The sequence below is a fragment of the Felis catus genome, chromosome A2 (assembly GCF_018350175.1).
Source record: "Felis catus isolate Fca126 chromosome A2, F.catus_Fca126_mat1.0, whole genome shotgun sequence".
NCBI lineage: Eukaryota > Metazoa > Chordata > Mammalia > Carnivora > Felidae > Felis > Felis catus.
In genome coordinates, this window is record NC_058369.1 from 131,523,239 (window position 1) to 131,548,099 (window position 24,861).

At 33.8% G+C, this 24,861-nt stretch overlaps 1 protein-coding gene across 3 annotated transcripts in view; it reads right to left on the reverse strand.

Annotated features, from left to right (window-relative positions):
- Window positions 1–260: 260 nt before the first annotated feature.
- The window catches only part of TMEM168 (transmembrane protein 168), a 32,437-nt gene continuing 7,836 nt past the window's right edge, over window positions 261–24,861 (reverse strand). For all 3 annotated transcript variants that reach the window (XM_019825725.3, XM_011280515.4, XM_019825724.3), the window contains exons 3-5: window positions 11,931–12,073; window positions 8,851–9,125; window positions 261–3,304 (exon numbers count right to left, since the gene is read on the reverse strand). In XM_019825725.3, the coding sequence (XP_019681284.1) occupies window positions 2,757–3,304; window positions 8,851–9,125; window positions 11,931–12,073 (966 nt within the window). In that variant the 3' untranslated portion in view covers window positions 261–2,756. The remainder of the gene's footprint in view (window positions 3,305–8,850; window positions 9,126–11,930; window positions 12,074–24,861) is intronic.

Sequence of the window (24,861 nt, forward strand, 5' to 3'; positions counted from 1 at the left end):
CTGTGGAAAGGTAATGTAGAACATTACTTTGGAGGAGCCTAAGCTCTAAATGTGAAAGAATACATATAAAAAGGCAGTACCCAAAACAGCAAATATATTTAGACCAAAATTTACAAACGAAATGTATAGTTACAAATAGATTCTAATGAAGATTTTACTTTAAAAAAATCTACCCACTGACGCATTAAATATATAAATGCATTTTAATCAGCAATGCAATTTTTAATAGACTTATGAAAACAATGGTCATAAAAATGGTCTTCTGTACAATTTTGTATTTATTAAGAGCAAGATAGAAAGCTATGCAAAGATAAATCCAAATATCTCAGAGAAGAGTTTAGTCAGAGCAAACTGAAAATTTTTTAATGAAATAATAGCGTAACTGAAAATTATAGGAAGAGGAAGAACAGTATACACTCTTTTAAAAGACATTTTTTAGGGGATAGTGCTTTTGTGGTTTTAGCAATGTATCATATAAGGAGACAAACTGAGTCATTGTTAGGTTGATAAACATCTCCATGTTAACTGTTTTTTAGTGGGATGGTATGGTTTTGCTCTAAAATAATTCCTACCACTCCAAGTAACTTCTTCATAAACATATGGTATATAAAATGAAAGCCATAAGAAAATTGGCTTTATTAATTGTCAGATCTAGTTTTTAATCTTTGGGTTAAAGTAACCAATCAATTTATCCCTCCTATAAATACTTTCTCCATACTGTCAGTTACTTTGATGTTCTAAAATGGTGGCTTTCATTTAGGATGTTACCTCTTGTCATTTTATAGTTTTTTGTTTGAGGAGAAGAATTCATCAAAGTGGTATTCTGTAACTTTGTGCTTAACAAATTGGGTCAAGTCACATTTCTAGCTCAGAACTTTTTTGGTCACAGAGAATTATCTATCAAAATACTATCTTTGTGGCTGTAAAGTCATCTGTAGGCTACCTTTTGAATCTGATTTTTAGTACCATCTTGAGATTATGTTATAAAGAATGCAGAATATACACCTTTATATCTGGCTTTCTCAGAGTGAAGAGACAGGCTTTAATTAAAGTTAATTTGCTTAATATTGGCCTGGAAATTTAAAAGATTTTATTTAACATTAATTTAATTGTTTTGTAACTATAAGCTCATAATTTTAACTTGTGTCTTTTCTGCTGTTTGGATAATGTTGATACAAATATATAACCAAATATTGGAAAACTTCAAATCAACCTGCTACCAACCATGAACTCTAATATATGGGTATTTTTTATGACTATCACTTTTGATATATTAAAATTATTCAGTAACTGTTTTTGCACATTACATGAAAAATTAATTTTTAATATTTTATTGAAAGCATTAGGAAAGTCTTATTTTAAACACAGCAATAATCGGACTGTAACAATGCTGCATAGATAGTGGTATACGAGTTCCCTGACACTAAGTGACTTCTACCTAACAAAAACTTCAATTTTCAAGTCACCAGGTAGAAAATGGTAGAGGCATTATTTCCCCTCTCTGAGGCTGGAAAAATGGCTTCAATGGTGAGAGGTCACACTACTTAAAACAACAAAGATTAGATTATCCCCTAATTTAATTCCACTCCCCTCTTGTTATTTCTCAGATAAGAAAATTTAGAATCTAAGAATTTTTGGAAGGGAATAGGAGGTAAATTACCTCTTAGGGGATACCCTGCAGTGCCTGCTTTAATCAGACAAAACACTGAATTAAGTTTTAAAAATTACGACCACACCATTATGCATAACAAAAATTGCCAACATGAACACTTTTTTTTTAACATAATACATGTATACAAGAAAAAAAAATGATCTGTTTCCAATCCTTTGACTTTCAGTAGAAAAAAATGTCATCACTAATGGAAGATTTGAAAAATAATTTTTCATGACATAGCATTAACTCCACAGAGATCAGAATCATTTCTGAAGAATGAAAATAGCCTAAATTGGTGAGAAACTGCTAAATTTCTTTTAAATGTTTACTTTTTGAAAGGGAAGACAATTTATTTGGAAGAAATTTGTAGCTGGAAACATTGTTCATTCAAACACTGTTACCCTGAGAAAAATTGCCAGTGCTTTCGGAGCCCCCACGGTAGTGCAGGAAGGAGCAATTTGTAGGCATCTAGCTTCTTACAGTTACCTACATGAAGAATGTTTCGATCTTAAACAGTGATCTGGGCTTCACTGCTAAACTGGTAAGAGGCCACAAGCAAGACATCTGAATGTGGTAGACTCTAAGTACATTTGTGCACTCGTTTCTTCCTTTATTCTTTTTTAAGAGCTTGTAATTCTTAAATGGTCTTGGACCCAAGCGTACTGTTCACAAAAAAATAATCTTTTGTAAGCAAATTGAAAGTTTTCTTATAATAGGAAACAAACTGTCTGGTCTACATTCTCTAACCTATGCCTAGAAAATAAGGCATTAGTAATTCTTCACTGGCCACTGCAGAGCATCGACAAGTGTTTTCTTTCTGATCGGAGGCATATGCAAATATTCCTCAAAGTGCATTGTTATTTTTAACATCTCTTATGCATGTACACAGCATCAGCATTTATGACTCCTTACATACTTGAGGATAAAATGCTTATTCCCAACATCTTACATACACCATAATTACTTGAGAAAAGACAAAGTGAAACAAGCTACAGAAGTAGCAAGATATTTTTCACAAATAAAAAAATAATATACAAAAAATGGCAAGTTAGTGATGACCGGTAGTATGAACTCTCAGTAATATTCTACTTTGGGTTCCAGATTAAGATTTGACAAGTTTGAAGCCTTGTCCTGTGTCCAGCACAGTAGGAAGAAACCAACTCATTTTTAATCTTTTCAAACACCGAAAACAAGTTTTGCAGATCCAGAACAGGTTCAGACCACACAACCAGTTGGCCAAATGCACCAGTGGATACGTGATGCGAGGGAAGTGTAACATCCAGTGCTTGGCCACGTCACTGCCCGTTGGCAGGTGCAGAGTGTAGTCACTCCACCGTTTTGACACACCATACACCGCTTTCACAGTGCGTCCCTTTTCGGTCCAGCAGATGTTATTACTGGGGTTGCAGTTATATTCTACCCAGTCTTTTGTGAAGTCGCCCAGCTGTGGTGGGTCAGCCTCTTCAATATCGATGGTCTTTGTCATCTCGGCTCCTTGCACTGCAATGTACTGATCGTTGATTTTTCTCACTTCTTTCACCCAAGGGGTTGGATTCTCACTGTCTAACACGATAATAAGGCGAGAACAGAAGGAACCGTTCTTTTCTCTCCACCATTCTAAAAGTGTGTCGAGGCGCAGTATGTCTCCACCTGTGAACAAAAGAAAATTCAACAGAATAATAATTTCTGAAGGCTCCTCTTGGTATATTTTTTTTAAGTTCTTGAAATTAAATATGTGGGCAAAAAAAAATAGATGGAACTTCCTTTTAAAGTATCTTTTAGAGGAGTTTTTCTTTTTTTTAAAGAAAAGTTTTACCTTTCAACTTCAGGTAAAAAAAATCCTTATTATATTAAAAGAAGGGATATGTTATAATTAAGAAAATTGTTTTCTAAGGTTCAATTTAGTGAAAAAATTAAAATTTAGTGATAAAATTAATATTTAGTGATAAGAATTAAAAGCTAATCTTCTACATCAGGGGCAGCAAATTATGGCTCCTGGGCGAATTCAGTATGCCACCTGTGTGTGTATGGCCTGAGAGCTAAGAACTGATTTTACATTTTCACATGGTTAAAAATCAAAAGACAAAAGTTTGTGACAGTGCAAATCATAGGAGGCTTAAATTTCATATTATTATTTCCATAAATAACATTCATTTGCATTCTGTCTATGTCTGCTTTTGCTCTATAATGCCTGAGCTGAGCAGTTACAATAGGGACCTTGGGACCTACTAAGCCAAAAACACCTGGCCCTTTACAGAAAAAGTCTGTCGACCCTTGTTCTGCATCACTGATAAATTAATGTTACCTTGCTGCGTATGTAGGCACCTACCTAAGGAAAAAGAAACGCTTTTCCTACCTGTACCAAGACTGTGTTTAGAATGGATTTTTAAATTCATTTTATACCTGAAAAACAACACAGGATTTAAATATATATATGTACATACCCAGAAAGGTCTAAGCAAATTTGCCTTATAGCTAGTAGTTTTTCCATTTGGTTCATTATACATAGGTTTTTTTGTTAATTTTGATTTTTAGATAGATTGCTCTAAAACACTATCTATCTTGACTATTTAATTTTTGGCATCTTCTTAAAGTTTTGTGCCCTAGGCAATTGCCATCCTCACTCACCCTACTCCTGGCTCTGTCTCAATGGTACATTAATATTAATACAATCATTCAAATTCCAGGAATTTATCCTAAGGAAAGGGCAGAAAGGGGGACAAAAATTACTTATAAAGATCTTCCTCCCACTGCTAAGACAGTGTAAAATCTGAAACAACCAGGGGAATGGAAATAAAGTCTGAGGGATTTTTATAATAAAATGGTATTTATAGAAACATTTTAATAATGAGAAAATATGATACTAGGAGAAAAAGCATGACATGGAAGTCTATCTACAAAAATAGCTGCAGTGGTTATTGCTGGGTGTTTGGATTTTAGGTGGTTTTTGTTACACTTTCCTGTATTTTCCACAATTTTCACATTAAGTATATGTCACTTTTATGATTAGAAAAAAATGTTAACATGGTATAATTTACTAGCACAAGCTCCAACAACCTCAGATACGTATTTCTACCTAGAGCAACCATCCTCTTTGCTAAACTAACAAAACGACAACACTGGAGAGAGCGGGAATCCTTTAGAATTTGGACTCCATGAGTAAATATGACCTCTGAAGCCAGGGCATAACAAATTCTTTATGTATCACTAATACTCTTCTTTTCAGCCTGCTGTATCTTAGACTTCTGACAATGAAAAAGCTGTTTCATGAATTGATATCCTACTCCTGCTTATCATTTCAGAGGCACTATTTCAATATATGCCCTCCACATATTACTAATGTGTTATTTCACAGAGAGCTCCAGAAGATACCTTTTATTATATGGTGAAATACTAACTTTTCATTATTGCCAGTTCTATTCAATTTCTCTAGAGATCAGGGAATGATACAGATTACAAGAGCTATTATACAAATTCCATCTGCCACAAAACATCATTGTCTAACTTGCCTTCTACAACTATTTCAATAAATATTCTAAAATGCACATTCTACACTAATTCTCTTATATACATGCTCTTTAGATATCAATAAGAGATTTAAAGGAGCATTAAAGCCTTTTCAATGAATATTTCTCTTCTGTTTTGTTTTTGCTCTACTCTCTCCTGTAAATAGGATCTATGTTGCATCTGGCTTTTGGCCCAGATGCAAAGTACTTACATTTATCTCAGCTAACAACCATCTAATGCGGTTAAAGTAATTGAGACTGTTTTTTTAAAGACTTTGTTTATCTGTGATAAACTGCTTTACAGATTACCTACTTTTTTTTTCCATTTATTTCTCTCTGGTCATTATATTAATTGTTTTTTACCCTCAAACAAAGAGGCAAAAATATCAGGTTCATATTATGAAACCCCATAAATGTAAGAAGACTACATATTCTAAGAAGCACTTTGAGTAAAGGTATGTGATATAAGGGCAAACACAAATTTTCTTTTTCAGAATGGTATTTAGTTCTGGACCTGCTCTTAAGTTGCTAACTCAGGTAAAATCCAGTCATGATGTTCCCTATTTTACAGGTTTTTAGAAAGACAACTATTAATAAATTCTCAGGGCTTAAAGTTCTTTGTCACGTGGGTTGGAATGGATTAAAGCATTTTCCTCAGAGCAGGGGTGCTCAGTACTATTTTTGAGTACTATCTGCTTCTGAGGGCTATGTCTCTGGCAGCCCAGGGCAGGAACTGACTGAAAAGAAGGCTCTGCCTCTGGTCCTGGTTCGACCTGGTTACCTATGGGCTTGGTGCCTCAAGCTGAGAGAGTATAAAGTTGCCGAATTAGGGATGAACCTACACCTACCCCTCTTGGAGAAGGCAAAGCCATCTCAAGTGGTGCTTTCTCCATTGTGTTTTTCCACTTTTTACAATAATGTCTCCAACAAAGAAAGTTACACATACAAGAATAAATCTTGGCTAAGAAAGGAATTCTATAATGGTTAACTTACTGGTGACATAATTTAAAAAATATTATAAAGATACCATTCCAGAATGTAACTGCTAGACATTTAACTAAAATAAAGCCATACCATAGAGTTTTTAAGTCTTCATAAATTATTGCTAACTCATAATGAATTTAAGAACATGATGACTATGTTAGTTATCTTGATGTCTATAATTTTTTCTATGAAAAGAAAAAGCTGATATAAATAGTAAACTGAACATCTAGAATTTATTTCTAAAGCCATCTTTTAAAAGATACTTGAGGGGCACCTGGGTGGTTTAGTCAGTTGAAATACGACTTTAGCTCAAGTCATGATCTTGTGGTCCATGAGTTCAAGCCCCACGTCAGGCTCTGTGCTGACAGCTCAGGGCCTGGAGCCTGCTTTGGGTTCTGTATCTCCCTCTCTCTCTGCCCCTCCCCCGCGACTGCTCTGTCTCTCTCTCTCTCTCTCTCTCAAAAATAAACATCAAAAAAAAAATTAAAAAATAAAAGATACTTGAAATACATTTTAAAAGATTTAAGAGGAAAAATAGAAACTTTCTGAAAAGTGTTTTTACTAATAAATCCTTCATGTACACATACAAACTTACTTTTAATATTACTTTCTTAAAATACTTAAAAATAACTAAGGATACATGCATGACCACCAAAATTATGCCTTTTTCCTCATTTGATTTGGGAAGAGTTTATTATTATAAGCCTTGCAATAAGTTTTCAATAATCAATCTGTAGTTTTAACTCTGAAATTCTATTTCTGTCAAGATTTTTGAATTGAATAGAACTTTTTCTCCTGTGCTCTAAGGAAAAGTACACAGAATGCTATACTTTCCCTAGAATTAAAATAGTCATAAAGGTTAAAAAGGGGTTTTCTACATTGAGTTCTAAAAAGTTAAAAGGTCAAGTAAAATACTGCACAAACTATATTCAACTAACTTTGATGTTGACCACCCTCTTCTACAGTATTTCAAAAATGGATGAACGATGCTAACAAAAATACGTACTTAACCAAAACATGCAATTTCTCTACCTTAATGGTTTTTGTCTCTGGCAGCACATGGTACAATGGGGAAAAACATATTTTATGGGCAAAGCAGGTCTGGATTTGAATCATAGTGCCTTCACTTACCAGTTGTATGACCAGAGATAGGTAACAACTTTAAGCTTTCATTTTATTCTTTGAAAAACGAAGTGACAGAGGTGACAGTACTTACCTCAAAGTATTTCAAGTAAAGATTAAATCTAACGTATATCAAGTACCAAGCATAGTAACTGTGCTTCAAATGTGCCCAATAAATTTTGCCTTTACTCCTAGACAGCCATTAAGTTATTAAATATTTACTTGTAAAACTAAAAATTACAACAATACTTTTATGATAAAACCCTGGTTATAAATCTGGCATGAAATTAGTAAGACCGTGATGGTTTAAAATCAGCTCTATTTTAAACCTTGAGTTTGTTCCCTTTCTTCTGGAGTTGTGTTGGGAGCTCTGCCTTTGTCCTTCCACAATACTTGTTTATGTAAGTCCTGCATCTGAACATCAGTTTCTACTTATGTTAGGTCTATTTTACTACTTTATTTAAAAAAAAATTTTTTTTTACTGTTTATTTGTTTTTGAGAGAGTGAGAGAGAGAGAGCGAGCAGGGGAGGAGCAGAGAGAGAGAGGGAGACACAGAAGCCAAAGCAGGCTCCAGGTTCCAAGCTGTCAGCACAGAGCCCAACGCGGGGCTCGAACCCACGAGCAATGAGATCATGACCTGACCTGAAGTTGGACACCCAACCAACTGAGACACCCAGGCGCCCCACTATTTTACTATTTGTACATGTTCTTACTATAAAACATCTATAATATTTATGAGAAAAAGCAGGATATAATTAAGTTCTAGAAGAACTATTTCTAACATAAAATAAGAAAATTACTCTTTTTCATGATTGATTCAATGATTTCATCCATCTATCAGTTACTTAAGGATCCCTAGTACATGCAAGGATCTGTGCTAGGTGCAAATAATTCATAAAACAAAGCCCATGAATTACATGGTCTCTAATCTAGTTAGAAAGCCCAATGAACAAATTTACATATAAAATAGATCTCATTTTATCCTTGGCAGGGAGATTTAGGATTACTCCCTCATTTTACAGATGTCAAAACTGAAACTGAGGGAAGTTAGGTAACTTGTCAAAAATAACACTGTTGTGGCAAAATCAGGGCCAGAACCAAGGTCTCCTGACCTAAGTGCTACTCCCACCATATCACCTAGCCTGTTATTTAAAATCCTGGTGAGCTTTCTAACATAAACAAAACTGGATGTGTGCAGAACTAACATTTAAAGACTTAGAAATCAGCTTCCATAACATTTAAAGACTTAGAACTACTAGTCAAGTTAATCAGCTTCTGAAAAATGTAACTGTATTTAATAATTCTGAAAATACGTTAAAGGGAAACTGACAAACTGACAATAAGTCTCAGATTAAGCAGATCTTTTTTCTTCTAATCAATACAAGACATAATTCTCAAAACCTTTATAGAGATTAATATTATGCTAAACAGGTATGCTAAAGAAAAAAAAAGTCCTATGTATACTTAGTAAACTGTGAAGTAGAAAATGAAGAATTTTGGAAATTTAATGTTTGAGTGTGAAGGGTATATTTCCACAAATAGGTCTATCTTCCTAAAAGTGAAATTGCCAGAGGTGCATTTACCTGCAAGAGCCCACTCTCCTGTGCTGTGGGTATGCCCACTGTAATACAAAACATATGTATCATGTCTAGGTCCATCCACAGTCCGAAGTTCAAGGAAAGCTTTCAGTTTGGAATGAAGAGTATCAAAGGACAGTCCACTTGTGGAATAGTCACATCCATAGGTCTCAATCATATGATATGCAAAAAATCTTTGGATAGCATTGAGCATGCCAGTAGACCTCAAATTTAACTCCTGTACATGTTCTGGTGGAAGAAGTGTTGGCTGACCATCAGGACTGAAGGAAAAAAAAAAAAAAGATGATTTTGGTGTTTAAAGAATGTTCATTCTATATTACATTCTTATTCTTCATTTATAATTAAGAATCGTAATAGTTGCTGATAACTAAACGGCACGATTTTTAAAAATCGTGCCGTTTAGTCATCATCTTTTCTAAAGTTCCTACAGTGCTAAGAATTAAGCTTGAACATCAAAGGCTAGTTTCTAAAAGTTACATTTTTAACGATTAAAATAATCACCAAACTGAAAGCTAGGAAAAGATATCCAAATGTTGATAATACTATTCTTTGTTCTATACTCATATCCTTTTCCCAAATGACTGATAATTGAATAAGACTTTTTTTTTTAACATTTTTATTTATTTTTGAGACAGAGAGAGACAAAGCATGAATGGGGGAGGGGCAGAGAGAGAAGGAGACACAGAATCGAAAGCAGGCTCCAGGCTCTGAGCCTTCAGCCCAGAGCCCTACGCGGGGCTCAAACTCACGGACCGTGAGATCGTGACCTGAGCTGAAGTCGGACGCTCAACCGACTGAGCCACCCAGGCGCCCCGAATAAGACTTTCTAAAAGTAAGATTATATTGATTTTACCCTGTGTTTTAAGAACACCCACATGGGAACTATAACGAAATAACTTTTTTCCTTGAGAAAAAAATTTTAACAAAGTAAGGAAGCAATATGTTTTTTATTTCTATACTGAAAAAAGACACAGTCTTTATAAAATGCATTCAAGTTCTACTAACTTAAGGAACATGAATGACAGAAGAAATTATCTGTTAGTAAATGGCATTTTAAAACAATTATTAAAATTTTGGTCCATTGCCTTATACTACTGAACACTAACTAAAGACAGATCCGATCCTAGAACAAACATAAAATGGTACTCTAGTAAAGATGATAAACCAAGTCTTAAGGCTACAAGAATCAAAATAATATCAATATTGAAGTAGAAAAAAAAAATCATCACTCCCATCCAGAAAACGAATTTAAGTAATTTTGAAAACTTTACATTTGCTGCAGGTATTATCAGTAATATTCAAATAACACTAGTTTTCATTAAAATAATAAGGCATTTTGTTCTTATTTTGTATTTGTAACACTTAGCAATCAAAAAGTAAAAGAATAAGCAACACATTAACAAAAATTAGAATAAAAATCTGTGCAAATTACTACTTCCACATATTCTCTCTGCTGAGCCGGCACTTCTTTATGGGACCCTTTTAAATCTATTTCTTTCACTTCTCAAAGAATTTGCAATTTTTTTAAAATGTTTATTTATTTTTGAGACAGAGAGAGACAGAGCATGAGCGGGGGAGGGGCAGAGAGAGAGGGAGACACAGAATCCGAAGCAGGCTCCAGGCTCTGAGGTGTCAGCACAGAGCCCGACGCAGGGCTCGAACTCACAGACCGTGAGATCATGATCTGAGTCGAAGTCGGAAGCTCGACCAACTGAGCCACCCAGGTGCCCCAAGAATTTGCAATTTTATAAAGCCTTTAACATGGAGGAAAATGTTTACTACAAATAGTCTATTTTTGGTTTTTATGTCAAATATTTGAAATCAATTTTTTATTTCAAGTCTTCCCCCTACCCCACCCTAAAAGCCACCATGGAAAGTATGAAGAATACTTGGTGGTCAAAACGCATCAACAGCAAAGAGGGGTGCCTGGTTAAGAGTCTGACTCTTGATATGGGCGCAGGTAATGATCTCACTGGTTTGTGAGACTGAGCTCCAGGTCAGGCTCTGTGCTGACAGCACAGGACCTGCTTGGGATTCTCTCCTGCTCTCTCTACCCATCCCCTCCTTGCACACACACTCACACTCTCTCTCTCAAAACAAATAAATAACATTAAAAAAAAAAAGCAAAGAACTATTTTTTTCTATTTCCAAGGTACTTAACTATGAAAAATATTTTAATGTGGCAATTTTTACAGATTAAACCAATTTGCTACACATTTAGGGACAAGAATTATGTTTGGAATAAAACTACAATCAAGTATGCTTAAACATTTTTTTTAATGCTTACTTATTTTTGAGAGAGAAAGAGAGCGTGTGCATGCACTGAAGGGACAGACACAGAGGGAGACACAGAATCCAAAGCAGGCTCCACACTCAGAGCTGTCAGCACAGAGCCTGGCGTGGGGATTGAACTCACGGATCGTGAGATCATGACTTGAGCCAAAATCAGACGCTCAACTGACTGAGTCACTGAGGCACCACTCAAACAAATATGTTTAGCTTCATTGCCAATTTCCTGAATTCCTGGTATTTGTATGCCAGTTTCCAACGGGCATACTGTTCTGCATTCATATTCTCATTAGCTCTTCATAGCATTCCTCTAAGATGGGAAGAATAGGTATTACTGTTTGCATTTTAGATAAGGACACTGAAGTTCAGAGAAGTTGTGATTTGCCTAAGGTAACACAGAACTAGAATTTAGGGCTCTCAGGTCCAGTATACATTCTATTAAATTTCACCATGTTGTTTCACAGGACATTTTCCTAAACAAGAAAGGGTAGGACCTTTTCTAAAGAAAGGGTAGGACCTTTTCTTAGAACAATCATATCTTCTCATTTTTAGCTCAAATATAAGCTAATCACATTTATAAAAAAATTTTTTTAACTGGACCCTGAAGATTATATCATTACCCAGAATAAATACAAGTTTTTAAACATTTGGGGTAAATTAAAAAGAACTGCAAGAGTATTATATTTTGAAAATATTACACATTTGAAAAAATGAGCTATCACATTTTATATTCATATTCATACAAATATTAGGAAAATTATACTAGATTACTATACCTGCAGAAGTTGGTAGGAATCACAATAGCATATCCGACAGATGTTCCTCCTAAACAGTTACCTAATTCATGGAAGAGTCCATGAGCCATGGATTCCAATGGTAAAACTATCAGAAACATGCTCAGGAAGATTCCATTTGTTGTCTAAAAGAAATTTAAAACAGCATGTTTATACAGTGTGTGACTGCACTTATGTGTGTGCATATGTACATATATTTATATACATGCATATTTATATATTTTCCCTATTTCCAAAAAAGATTAAAAGAACAATCAATAGCCTAAAAACAGAAGTTGAAGCAGAGAAGTATATATGGATGAGCAATGAAACCTAAATTAATCTTGAAGCTTCCTGGAAGTTGTGGCAAAGCAAATATGGCACATCATATTTTTTTAATTTGTCAGGTAATATCCCACCCAAACTAAAAAAGAGAACACAAATGTAACCTTCTTGATATGACACAAAAAGCCAGAAAACAAATCCCTTCCTGTTAAAAACCACATGCTCTTAATCACTTTTCAAATAACATACTCAAGCATTGGTGGTAGTGCTGAGCATAGCTGCCTTTCAAATAATATACTCCATTACTTTATCAGAAAAGTTACTTTAGAAAGGGCTTTTTTTCCTGTGAAAAGTCCAAAATTAAGAGAGTAAAATCTTACAGAAAACTTAAGATTCTAAAGCTATCAAAATGAACCGCATTCTTATATTTAAACTTTTTAAGTTTTCCTTTTAAAAGCTCTAGACTGTAAATACAAAACTGTAAAAAAAGTGTAATATATATTAAAAATATATTCATATATATTACATATGTTATAAATATGCATATACATAATATGTCATATATAAAGGGTATTTAAGCATCCTAAAAGCCGAAGAGAAAAAGGCAGGCAGTAAGAAATATTAAAAAGAGGAGGCAAGATTGGGTAGTCACTGATATAAAAAATAAATAAATTAATTAATTAAAAAAATAAATAAATAAATAAGTGAAAAGAAAATGGAAGGAGGACAGTCACTCAGTCCTGATCTACAGCTTTACAACACTGATATTATTCCACATTCTTTCTATGTTGCTGCTGGACATATTATATACGGTTCTGTGCTTCTGTGCATGAACACACATTTTTCTAATGCTAACAGATGACTGATTCCATCAGAATTTTAATAAAAAATAGGTTGATTCCCATAATTGAAAAACAGATATAATACCCTATTTTTGGTACATTGTGTGTTCTCAATTACATAAAATATAGTACATGCTCAATTTAGAAACATTAGAAAACACAAATAAGTAAAAGGATAAGTGATTAAAATCATTGCAAGTACTGTCCTCTACACATGCTTTTTAAAATATTATCGGACTTCACACAATATATATTCATTTCTTTTACCAAAGTAGGATAATGTTCTGTAAACTTTCTAATATATTGTAAGCCTATTAATAAATTCTACATCATGTGTAAAGAAGAAATGGCATTACTATCATATGTATAAAATTTTAATTAGCTGAATCCCTATTGCTAGATTCCTTTCAATTTTCTATTTTAATAAAACCAGAATAAGTATTGAGTTCTCTATTATTTTAAATCCCTTTGATAATTTAAGTTTCATCTTCGGTGAAGTGTTAACTATTTTGCCCCTTTTTCCATGGGACTGCCTTTTTATTATTTACAGCTTTGTTTTGCTCTCAGTATGTTTTAGTTAAGACTTTTTTGGGATATATGGCAAATGCCTTCCTCCTCCCCTTAATGCTGTTTTTTGCTTAGCATGTTTTTAATTGTAATGTCATTTTGTGTAAGTTAAATCTTTCTCCACCCAAAGGTCAAGAAGATTATTTTACATTACCCTTTAAAGGCTTTATTATCTTGACCTTTGCATTTTTTGGCCTGTAATCCAAATGTAATTGATTTTTGTTTGATTATAATCAACTTCACTTTTTTCTAACTGTACACTGAATTACTCAAAAAATCTCAACCATTTCACATTATTCTACAGTGATGTTTCTATCATAAATCAAGTATTCTGGGATTTGTTTTTGTACTCTTTTCTGTTCCACTGGTCTTTTTGTCCTTTCAAATATTTCCTTTGGCCTTTATTTCCTCCTTTCTTTTGGGACTCCAATAAAAGAGACCTTCTCATTGTATCCTTTTTTGAGACTTACTCTTCTGTGTGTTCCCTATTTTTCTTTTGTGCTCCTTCTTGCATAGCTTCTTCTGAAATGTATCTTTGAATTCACTAATGCTCACTTCAGCTTTATCTAACGTTAGTCTTGCACAATGAATTAATTTCAGGTATTTTTAGGATTCTAAAACTTGCTATTTTTAAGTCTGCCTTGTCACTATTTTATAGTTTCCAACTTCCTACCATTATGTACTATCTTTGCTTTTTCCAGCTTTGTAAATATGATGGTTTTCTGTGTTTGAGAATTCCATGATCACAAGACTTTTTGGTCATCTGTCTGTTGGTCCTGCTGTTTCTTGCTCTTGATACCATGTGTGTGTGTCCCTGGTTATATTTATGAGCAGAACACTGTATGCAAAAATACACACACATATATAATTATAGGACTAATTTCAGGCCTAGAATAATCCACTTTCTCCAAGAGGATTTTTGTTGGTTCCTTCCAGGGAGCTGGGGCTATTACAACTACGTTATCTTAATCCAGATTGGACCACTTAATCCAGGTCCCATCACTAACAGAACACAAGGTCAGGATACAAATTCATGAGCACCCTGTAATGTACACAGCTTCACACTTTTCCTTCAGTGTGTCATCTTAAAATGGGAGGTAATTTACCAGAGACCCCACCTCTGAAGTTCTAGACTGACTTGCTCCTCTTGATGGAAACAGAAGTGCAGTTCAGATTTAAACTTTCCTCCACTAACATGTCCACAGGGCCCAGTGTTGAGTATTACTATCCCAGAAGGTATGACGTGTATTTTCATTTATTCATGTCTTCTTTCAAAGCCTTCATTGGAGTTTTCTATTTCTTTGTAAAAATGTCAAAAGTTTCTTTTAAATCTATTTCTAGGCATTTTATGTTTATTGTTCTTTTTTTAAGCCTATTTATCAATTTAGAGGAGGAGCATTTATGAGCAAGGGGGAGAGGCAGAGAGAATCCCAAGCAGGCTCTGTGCTGTCAGTGCAGAGCCCCAGATGGGGCTTGAACCCACAAACTGCGAGATAATGACCTGAGCCAAAACCAAGAGTCAGATGCTTACCCAACTGAGCCACTCAGGCACCACATGTTTGTTGTTCTATGAGTGGAATGATTTCTATTGCATTTTCTCATTACTGACTTCTAGGATACTGATTGTTTTTTTTATATTTACATGTTATTATTTGCTACCTGAATAGTATTAAACATATATTCTCACTATACACCATTTATTTCTTCTTATAGTACTAATATTATACAATTCCAAGAGAATTTACATAGTTTTTATACTGGCTAGGTTAATGATAATTCTGTCAACAAAATCAACCTTTTATGAGAGAGTTTACAATGTTAAAGATGCAGTACAATTCTCACAACTATTACTACAGCATTTTCACCTGATTTTTCAGTTTGCTCTTCGGTTTGCCAGGTAGTCATCTTATCTACAAATACTAATAATTTCATTTCTTTCTTATTTTCCAAACATTTACTGCATATGTTGCTCCGGTATAACAAAAAATCTTTTGTGTACAGGGGTTTAATTGATCAAAGGATTACTTCTACATTTTGTCAGCCATTCATATAAAAGAATTACTAAATAACATGACCAATATATGACAACTTTATTATTTCTACCTTTAACTTTATGTAACTCGTACTTTTCTGATCAAGATGGTAATATAAGAAACTAATTCACTATGTTACCATTTAGAGCAAGGGTCATAAACACCTTCAGGATTATGTGAAGCAGCTGTGATAAATAGTGGTAAAGATTCTAAAGGAAAGTGCATTGCTGCCTAAAGGCATACATTTTCTTTTTTTTAGAGGCATTTAAAAAATTTATTGAAATATAATTGACCTACAGTGTTATATTAGTTTCAGGTGTACAACACAGTGGTTTGACAATTCTATACTTTACTCAGTGCTCACCAGAGTAAGTGTAGTCACCATCTATCACCATACATTTTCACAATATTATTTATATTCTCCATGCTATACTTTTCATCTCTGTGACTTACTTATTTTATAACTGGAAGTTTGTACTTTTTAATCCCTTTCATCCATTTTGCCCATACCCCCACCATTCACTTGCCCTGTGGAAACTACCAATTTTTTCTCTATATTTAAGAGTCTTGTAGTTTTGTTGATTTGTTTAGATTCCACATGTAAGTGAAATCATATGGTATTTGTCTCACTTATTTAAGGCACATATTAAAAGATGTACTGGCTTGGGGCGCCTGGGTGGCTCAGTCAGTTGCCTGACTTCAGCTCAGGTCATGATCTCATGGGTCATGGGTTTGAGCACCACATCCAGCTTTGTGCTGGCAATACAGAGCCTGCTTTAGATTCTGTCTGTCTCTCTCTTGCTTTAGATTCTGTCTGTCTCTCTTCTTCCCCACTAGTTTTCTCTCAAAAATAAACATTAAAAAAAATCTTAAAAAAAAAAGTTCTGGCCAAATAAAACTGGTCGACTCAAAATTCTTGCAGGTATGTTGATTTATTTATTTTACTATACAGACATAATTGAAGGATTTAAAAAAGAGAATTACAAAAAAAAATCACCCTCTTAAAAAAAATTTCCTATACATTTTTCCTAAAATCAGGATAGATTTTAGAAGGATGAGAAGTTCAGGTGTGTAAGCAGCCTTTTTGTACTAAGTTACTAGGAAATTTCAGGACATACAGAAATACATATTGAAGATAATTCATAAATAAGGAATTTGATATTCTAGAGTTGGGAACTAAACTTTGACACTGCAAATTGTAAGAGAATGTTATACCATCAAAAAATGTTAACTTGGGACACCTGGGTGGCTCTGCTGGTTAAGCTCTTAAGTCCAACTCTTGATTTTGGCTTAGGTCATGATGTCATGGTTCCTGAGATAGGGCCCCATGTCAGGCTTAAGATTCTCTCTCTCCCTCTCCCTTTCCCCCTCCCTGGCTTGCAGTAGCTCTCTCTCTCTCTAAAAAAAAAAAAAAAAAAAAAATTGTTCAATTCTTATTTTGTTTAATCAAAACATTTTTCTTTAGTTAAGGCTACTTATTAACTTGCTATCTCTGCATCTTTCCTATTTCCTACAGTAAAAAGAATGGAAATTTCCATTTCCGAAAGCTGGCCCAGGAATATTTAAGTTTGGCCTTATTTATCAAATCTTGTCAAGGGTAGAGACTACCCTTTGTTTAAATATTCATGTGTATACAATACCAATGGTTATCACTGACTTCTTTTGAATTACCTTAAAGAATTTTATAAATCTAAGATTTTTATTGTGAAATTAAAATATAGTTTTACCGTTAGAAAAAAGCATTGCATTGAACAGTTTATAATTTAACAATGAACTACAGTAATGATAAACTTCAATTGCCAGTCTGTGTATACCTCAAGTAGGAAGCCTTATTAAATAATTTAAAATTCCAATTAAAATGTTAACTGATAGTGATGTTATTCAACAGTCTCATGTCAGTTATACAACACTGATAATATTTAATATAATAGAACTAAATAAGCAGATATTTAGAGATTTACTGATCACAGATGGTTTGCATACAACAGATGATCTGTTTTTATAATATTAGAAAACTGGTAATTTTATATTGTCATTAATTTTTAAAAGTCAAATTTAACAAAAAAATCATTAAACATTTTTATTAGGTTATTTTGAGTAAGCAAGCTTAGAAAAAAACAGTATTAAATATACTATCAAGATAACATACACAAATAAAAGTGAGCAGTTTGGCAACACAAAAATATTAGCAGTCTTCACAGATGGCAAATATGTCCAAGGGGAGAAAAAATATATTTAGGATGTTTTAGCCACTTGCCATTTTCAGAAAGCTTCAATTTTACTGGCATGCAAACGTTTACAGCTTCAACCTAAAAGGCATTTGTGACTCTTGGTATATTCTTATATTTTAAACAACTCCCTGTAATAAATATGATCAACTTACCCAATGAAAACTTTTAAGTGTAGGTACTTTTCTGGCTTTGTTTCTCCAAATCACCCTATGGACACTATCAAACTATAGGACATGATTCAAATTTTAAAGCAGATAGAATCTGAACATACTAGCAGACCAATAAACTGTAAGTAATATCCTCTGTATAAAAGTAGTAACTAGCTATTCTCTATTCAGCTAGGCTTTCAAGTCATGGTCAAAATATTCAACGATTTCATATCATAAAATTTCTCAGATAATAGGAACCAAATCTCTTTATGCAATATACAGATATCAATGTTGGAATTCCATTTTTAAAAATATGGCATTTACATGAGATAAAATTAACGTTTAGAGGTATTTTTGTAGCAGCCACATTAAGTAAACCAGATTTAGTAAACAGTATACATGGAAATCTAAGGAAAATGGAATTCCAACTAAGAAACACTATATTAATGGAGGTATGATGCCTTTTAATGTGACAAACCCATATTTAAGAAATAATAGGCAACCTCCAAAAATGTGTTCAGTACAGGAAATTTTAAGAACATTAGGAAAGCTACTTCACAGTTTTAAAGTCAAGTGATTTCTTTATACAGAGGCAATAGGGTCTAGTGGAAAGGGCTCAAGCTTTGGAGTTAGACTTTGGTTCAATCCTAGCTCAGCCATGTACCATCTGTGTGTACCTGAACAAATTAATTAACCTTTGAGTCTCAATCTATAAAAGGGGACTAATATTTATTTTGTGAGCTTATACTACAGATTAGAAATATGTGAAATATGGCTAGTACAATAAATGGTAGCTGTAATTTGCAGTGAAGCATTTTCAAATTGAAATGAAGTCATTATGAGCACGCCAACAGAAATCTCAAAGACGATTATTTTTTCATCTAAATGACTATTGCTGATAGGAGATATTGATGTAGAGTTAAAGTTCTATAAATGCATTAGAAATCTTATGTTTTTTCTTCTTTTGAGTATCTCAAAATAGAAACAGCAAAAATAGACATTTTTTTTCACTACAACCCTAATAAAGGTGAAACAACAGTGGTATGGGAATCAAACTCAAGTCTACTGAATCTTACTTTTCCCATGGGCAAAATAAAGAGATTAAATAATCTCTATGTTCATTTCCAACTCTAAAAATATATGGAACTAAGTAAAGTGGTTAAAAGCTGTGAAGGCAGATTGCCTGGATTCATACCAGCTCTGCAGCCTTGAGGAAGTTTCCTAACCTCTCAATCATGCTTATCTATGAAATGGGAATCATAACGGTACCTATCTCAGAGTGTCATGAGAATTAAATGAACACACAAAGTACACAGAATGGTGTAGAGCACATAGAAAACAGTTAATAAATGGTAAGTCGTCTTATTAAAATGGAAAACATTCTCTCTGGTCATTAAAATTTTTAAAGATTTTTCAAAGCTGGAATATCATCCAGGGGAAAGATGAAATACTTTGTTTTTACTTCAAGAAAAACAAAATTAGGACCATTGTTGGTGTTTTAGGAAAAAAAAAAAGTACTCCTGCTTCACAATGTTCTGGCAGAAATGATGAAACATCAAATTAAAAGAATGCTTTCTAGCTAAAAAGAATTTGTGGCCCCCCCACCCCCACCCTTTGCCATCTAGACGAAAATAGCTCAAAACTTTAGGAAGAGAAATGAAACAAAACAAAAAATTATGAAACATGTGCACTTCTAGTGTTGGCAGAAGATTTGAAAACTCCCTGTTCCCCAAGCCAAGTGAAGTAATATGGCTGATCCTGCCATCTTGCTAGAAATGAAACTGCTACATCTGTGGATTTCATCCTTTCCTTAAATGCGGGGCTGATCTTGTTCCATCTGTCACACCCAGTGATTGCCATTGTTTCTCCTATAGAGAAATCAACTATGATTATGGTTTTTCTGATTTGAGTCAAAAGGCTTCTACAAAAAGTTGCTTCAAACTCCCATGGAATCTGCAAATGACAATGGTTGGCAAGGAAAGGCACATAAAATCTCATGTGAATGATAATGAGAGAGAATCTCTAAACATAAGAGTGAGCCATGGGGTATACTTCCTTGGGTATCTGGATGCTTTCTTCCCCTTTTATCCTTATGTGAATTATCAATTATCACAATTTCTGAAAAGCCTATAGCTGAGCAATAATACTAGCACCAAATGTTGTGGTACTGTGTAAGTCTGTCTTATTGACTTATTTTTTTAAAAAAAGGATAAAAGAGGAAAGTAAATAGCACATTCAATGAACATAATACAAATTGCAGGAAACATCAGCTGTAATGTTCCATTTTAAAGTTAGAATGAGATTATGAATAGAACACAACAGAAGTTAATGGTAAAATTCCAGATTTTTAATGTAAATGACTTAGAATGATACTACTGACTCATTCTGACAATGTTATTAAACTCAGTAAAACTAAGGAAAAACAAAAAAACAAGCTACCCATGTAGGATTAGCTAAGATTCTATTCAAGTGAGGTCAAAGATTTCTTAGACATGACATCAAAAGATTCTTAAAAGAAAAAAAACTGATAAAATGGACTGTGGCAAAATTTAGAACTTCTGCTCTTCAGAAAACATGTTAAGAGAAAAGATAAGCTGCGCACTGGGAGAAATATTTGCAAGTCATATATATGATAATGGACTTCTATCTAGAATAGATAAAGAATTCTCAGAACTTACTATTAAAACAAGCAATCCACGATTTTAAAAGCTGCCAAGACATGTTAACAGGTACTTCACCAAAGAAGACATAGTATAGTAAGCAAGCACAAGAAAGATACTTAACATCAACAGTTACTGGGGTAACTGAAAATAAAACCACAATGAATTACCACCACACACCTATTAGAATGGTTAAAAAAAAAACGGACAGACAATACCAAACACCGGTTATTATGTGGAGCAACTGGAACTCCTATATACTGCGGGTGAGAATGCAAAATGGTACAGCTGCTGTGAAAACATTTGGATAATTTATTAAACATAATCCATGTTTATTTTATTTTTTTAAATATTTATTTTTGAGAGCCTGCACGCATGTGTGCGTGAGCAGGGGAGGGGCAGAGAGAGGGGGGACATAGGATCTGAGGCTGGCTCCGCACTGACAGCAGAGAGCCCGATGCGGGGCTCAAAATCATGAACTGTGAAATCATGATCTGAGCCAACCAAAATCAAGAGTCAGATGCTCAACCGACCAAGCCACCATGGCACCCCCATTATTCACATTTATGACATGACCCAGCAATCCCACACCAAGTAAAATAAAAATTTAGTTTAACAAAAAACCCTATGAATGTTTACAGCAACTTTTATATTAACCAAAAACGAATTTCAACATCACTCAAGTGAGTAATGAATAAACTGTGAGATACCCATATAATGGAATACTGCTGCAATACAAAGGAATAAATATAATACAATACAAAGGAATAAATATAAACAACATAGATGAATCTATATGAATTATGCCAAGTGAAAGGAGCTAAATTCAAACAGCTATATACTGTATGATTTCATTATATGACATTCTGTGAAAGGAAAGTGTCTAAGGAGAACAAACAGATCAGTGGTTGTCAACTCCTGGGGGTTGAGAAAGGGGCAGACTACAAAGGGGCAGAAGGGAATTTTGGGGGGTAACTGAACTCCTCTATATTTTGACTGTGGTAGTGGTGGTCACACAGCTACATGTATTGGTCAAAACTGCAGAATTATACACTAAAAAGGATGAATAATACTCTATGCAAATTTTTCCTTAACAGAAAAATTTTTATATTATAGCTAAGTAAAAGTAACAGAACCCAAAACTAACATGCACAAAAGCTTAAAATAAGAAAGTGGCCAAGCCCATTTTTGGAAATTAGGGTCCAAGCTACAATTGTACTCCACTAGGAAGCTAAATCTCATGTTTTTGTTTGTTTGGTTTTACTCCTCTAGTAGTAAAATAACCATAGATTTGACTCCTAAAAAATATGCTTTAAAAAATAAACCTACTAGAAACTTTTATAAATTCCAAATGCTCCTAGGTCATTAACTCAATAAACCCCATCATCCTACATTTCCAACTGCTCCCTTTATTCTCTCAATATCTTTTTAACATTTTTAGACTATCCACCACATCAGAACACTATTCAACTCTACATCTCACCAACTTATTTCAAGATCTCTTTAAATTTTACTTCTCAACAAGATCTTAGGAGAAAATCGCTGTGCTAAAGGGAAGACTATCATCCTAGTCCAGGTGCTTATCTTTTGCTCCTAGCTACCCTTGATTTCAAGCTACCTCTACTTTCACTGATCCTATCTTTGGCTGACCAATCTCCTCAAAAGGTTTCTTCCTTTTTTTTTTTTTTTTTTTTCCTGCTACACTGGGTCTGCCCCCACCCAATCAATGGAACTATTTTTTCAGTGAAAATCCACTAAAGGATATGAAAAAATGGGTTTATATTCTATTATTACAAAGCTATCAGTATCAATATCATTTAGGAATGTTAAACATAGGTCAATTTTTAAAAAATAATTAAAATCTAAAGAATTTGATATAGGACTTAAAATTTACTTGGATTAACAATGATGTTATGCCAAAAGCGGTCCTGGCTTTATAAAACTCAAATTTTTTGCCTTTCACTATATAATTTTCTGATGCTTTCATCAATCAAAAGGGTTAGAACTTCTATAAATCCAGTGGAGTGTTTCCTAAATTGTTTCACACAGAGGTTTATAGGTATGGTTGGGGGTACCTCTTAATGAAGGGTAGAGGCAAGATTTTCACAGTCAAGTAAGTGTGGAAATGTTTCTCTTTCTTCTAACACTTTTTCTCTGAGTATACTCATTAACATCTCACAGAACACTGGACAGAGCACAGTTTGGGAAATCTATACACAAAATACTAAATTAAAATTAAGTTTAAAAAATTTAATTGCATCAAGGACACAATGCCTACATCATAGGCAGCAGTGACCAAATAGTAACTAATTGGGGAATGCAGACAAAACTCAGGTAGATGCATGTTGCTCTTAAATAGCTAAATTAATACCTTGTTACTCAATGGGTATACTTTTGATCAGGAGTTTGTGCATCACCTTTAATTTTTTCAAGCTCTTTCCCAAAATCAATTTCAATCTTCAGAATTTTAACAACATCCCCACATGATTTCAATGCATGTTAAAGGCTGAGAAGCACTGGCCTACAACAGGAGTTGGCAAACTTTCTGTAAAGAGCCAGAGAGTTAAAATTTTAGGTTTTATGAGCTATGAGGTCTGTATTGTAACTATTCAACTAGGCTGTTTATTATAATGATAAAAAGGTCTATAAAGAAGATATAGTAATTAAAGATGAATATAGATACCTTAGAACAGAATCCCAAAATACATAAAGAAATGACAGAATTGAAAGGATAAATACACAGTTTGGCAATTATACCAAGGATTTTCAATATCCCTCTCTCAATACTGATGGAATCAGACAAAAAATCAACAAAGATGTAGATATAGAAGAATAACAACCAACTTAACCTAGCTGGTATTTATAGAACCCTCTACCCAATAACAGCAGAATACTCATTCTTTTCAAGTGAACACGGTGTTTTCTCCAGAATCAATCACATGCCAGGTCACAAAACAAGTCTTAACAAAAGACTAAAATCATACAAACTATGTTCTCCAATCACATGTAATTAAATTAGAAATTAATAACCAAGAAACGTGGGAAATCCCTCAGATATCGCCATATCAGACAACCAATTTTTAAATAACCCAAAGGTCGAAGAGTAAATTTTAAGGGAAATTAGAAAATACCTTGTGAGACAGCCTAGTACTAGTAGAAGGTCACACACATAGATCAATGGAACAAAAAAGAGAGCTCAAAAATAAAGCCTTACATTTATATTTCATTGATTTTGGTCAAAGGCACCAAGGCAATTCAACAGAGGAAAAGATAGTCTTTTCCTAGAATAATTAGAAAGCCCTATTAAAAAAAAATTAGATCCTTACGTCATACCATAGACAAAAATTACTGCCAAATGGATCATGCACCTAAATATCAAAGCTAAAACAATACAATCACTAAAGAAAACTAATTTATAGAAGAAAATCTTTGTGACCTAGGGTTGAGCAAAGACTTCTTAGATAGAGTACTAAAAGCACAGTCCATAAAGAGAAAGCTGGTAAATTGTACTTCATAAAATTTTAAAGTTGTACTCTTCACAATGTGTCATTAAGAAAAAAAGATAAGTCACACACTGGGAGAAAACATTTCCAAATCATATATTTCTAAAAAAGGACTTGTATGCAGAATATAAAAAGAACCCTTAAAACTCAATCATAAGAGAAATAACTCAATTTACAATGGGCAAAAGATTTGAATAGATACTTCAACAACAAAGACAAGTGAATGACTAATACATTAAATGATGCTCTCAACATATTAGTCATTAGAGACATGCAAATTAAAGCCACAAAGAGATACCACTCCACACCTAAATTGAGAAGCAGTCTCAAGTAATTCAACTTTAAAAAAGAGTAGAATGGAAGGAGAGAATATGGAAATTGATTCTCTCAAAATCATTTTTGCTGACATAGTCTTTGGAAAGCTTTTGCGTACTTCCAGTGGTACACATACCACTGATATAAGAAGACCACTGGTATAAGAAAACAAGAAAGGTACAGTGACTTACAAAATAATTGGTTAGCAGGATTTGATGATCTGGAAAGGTGTCAAGCAAGAATGAGCCTGACTTCAAAACAAAAAGAGAAACAAAAACAAAAACAAAGTAGTTAGCGCTGGAAGGCTGGAAAAGGAGCTAACCTGATAGAGGGTAGGGAAAGGAAGTAG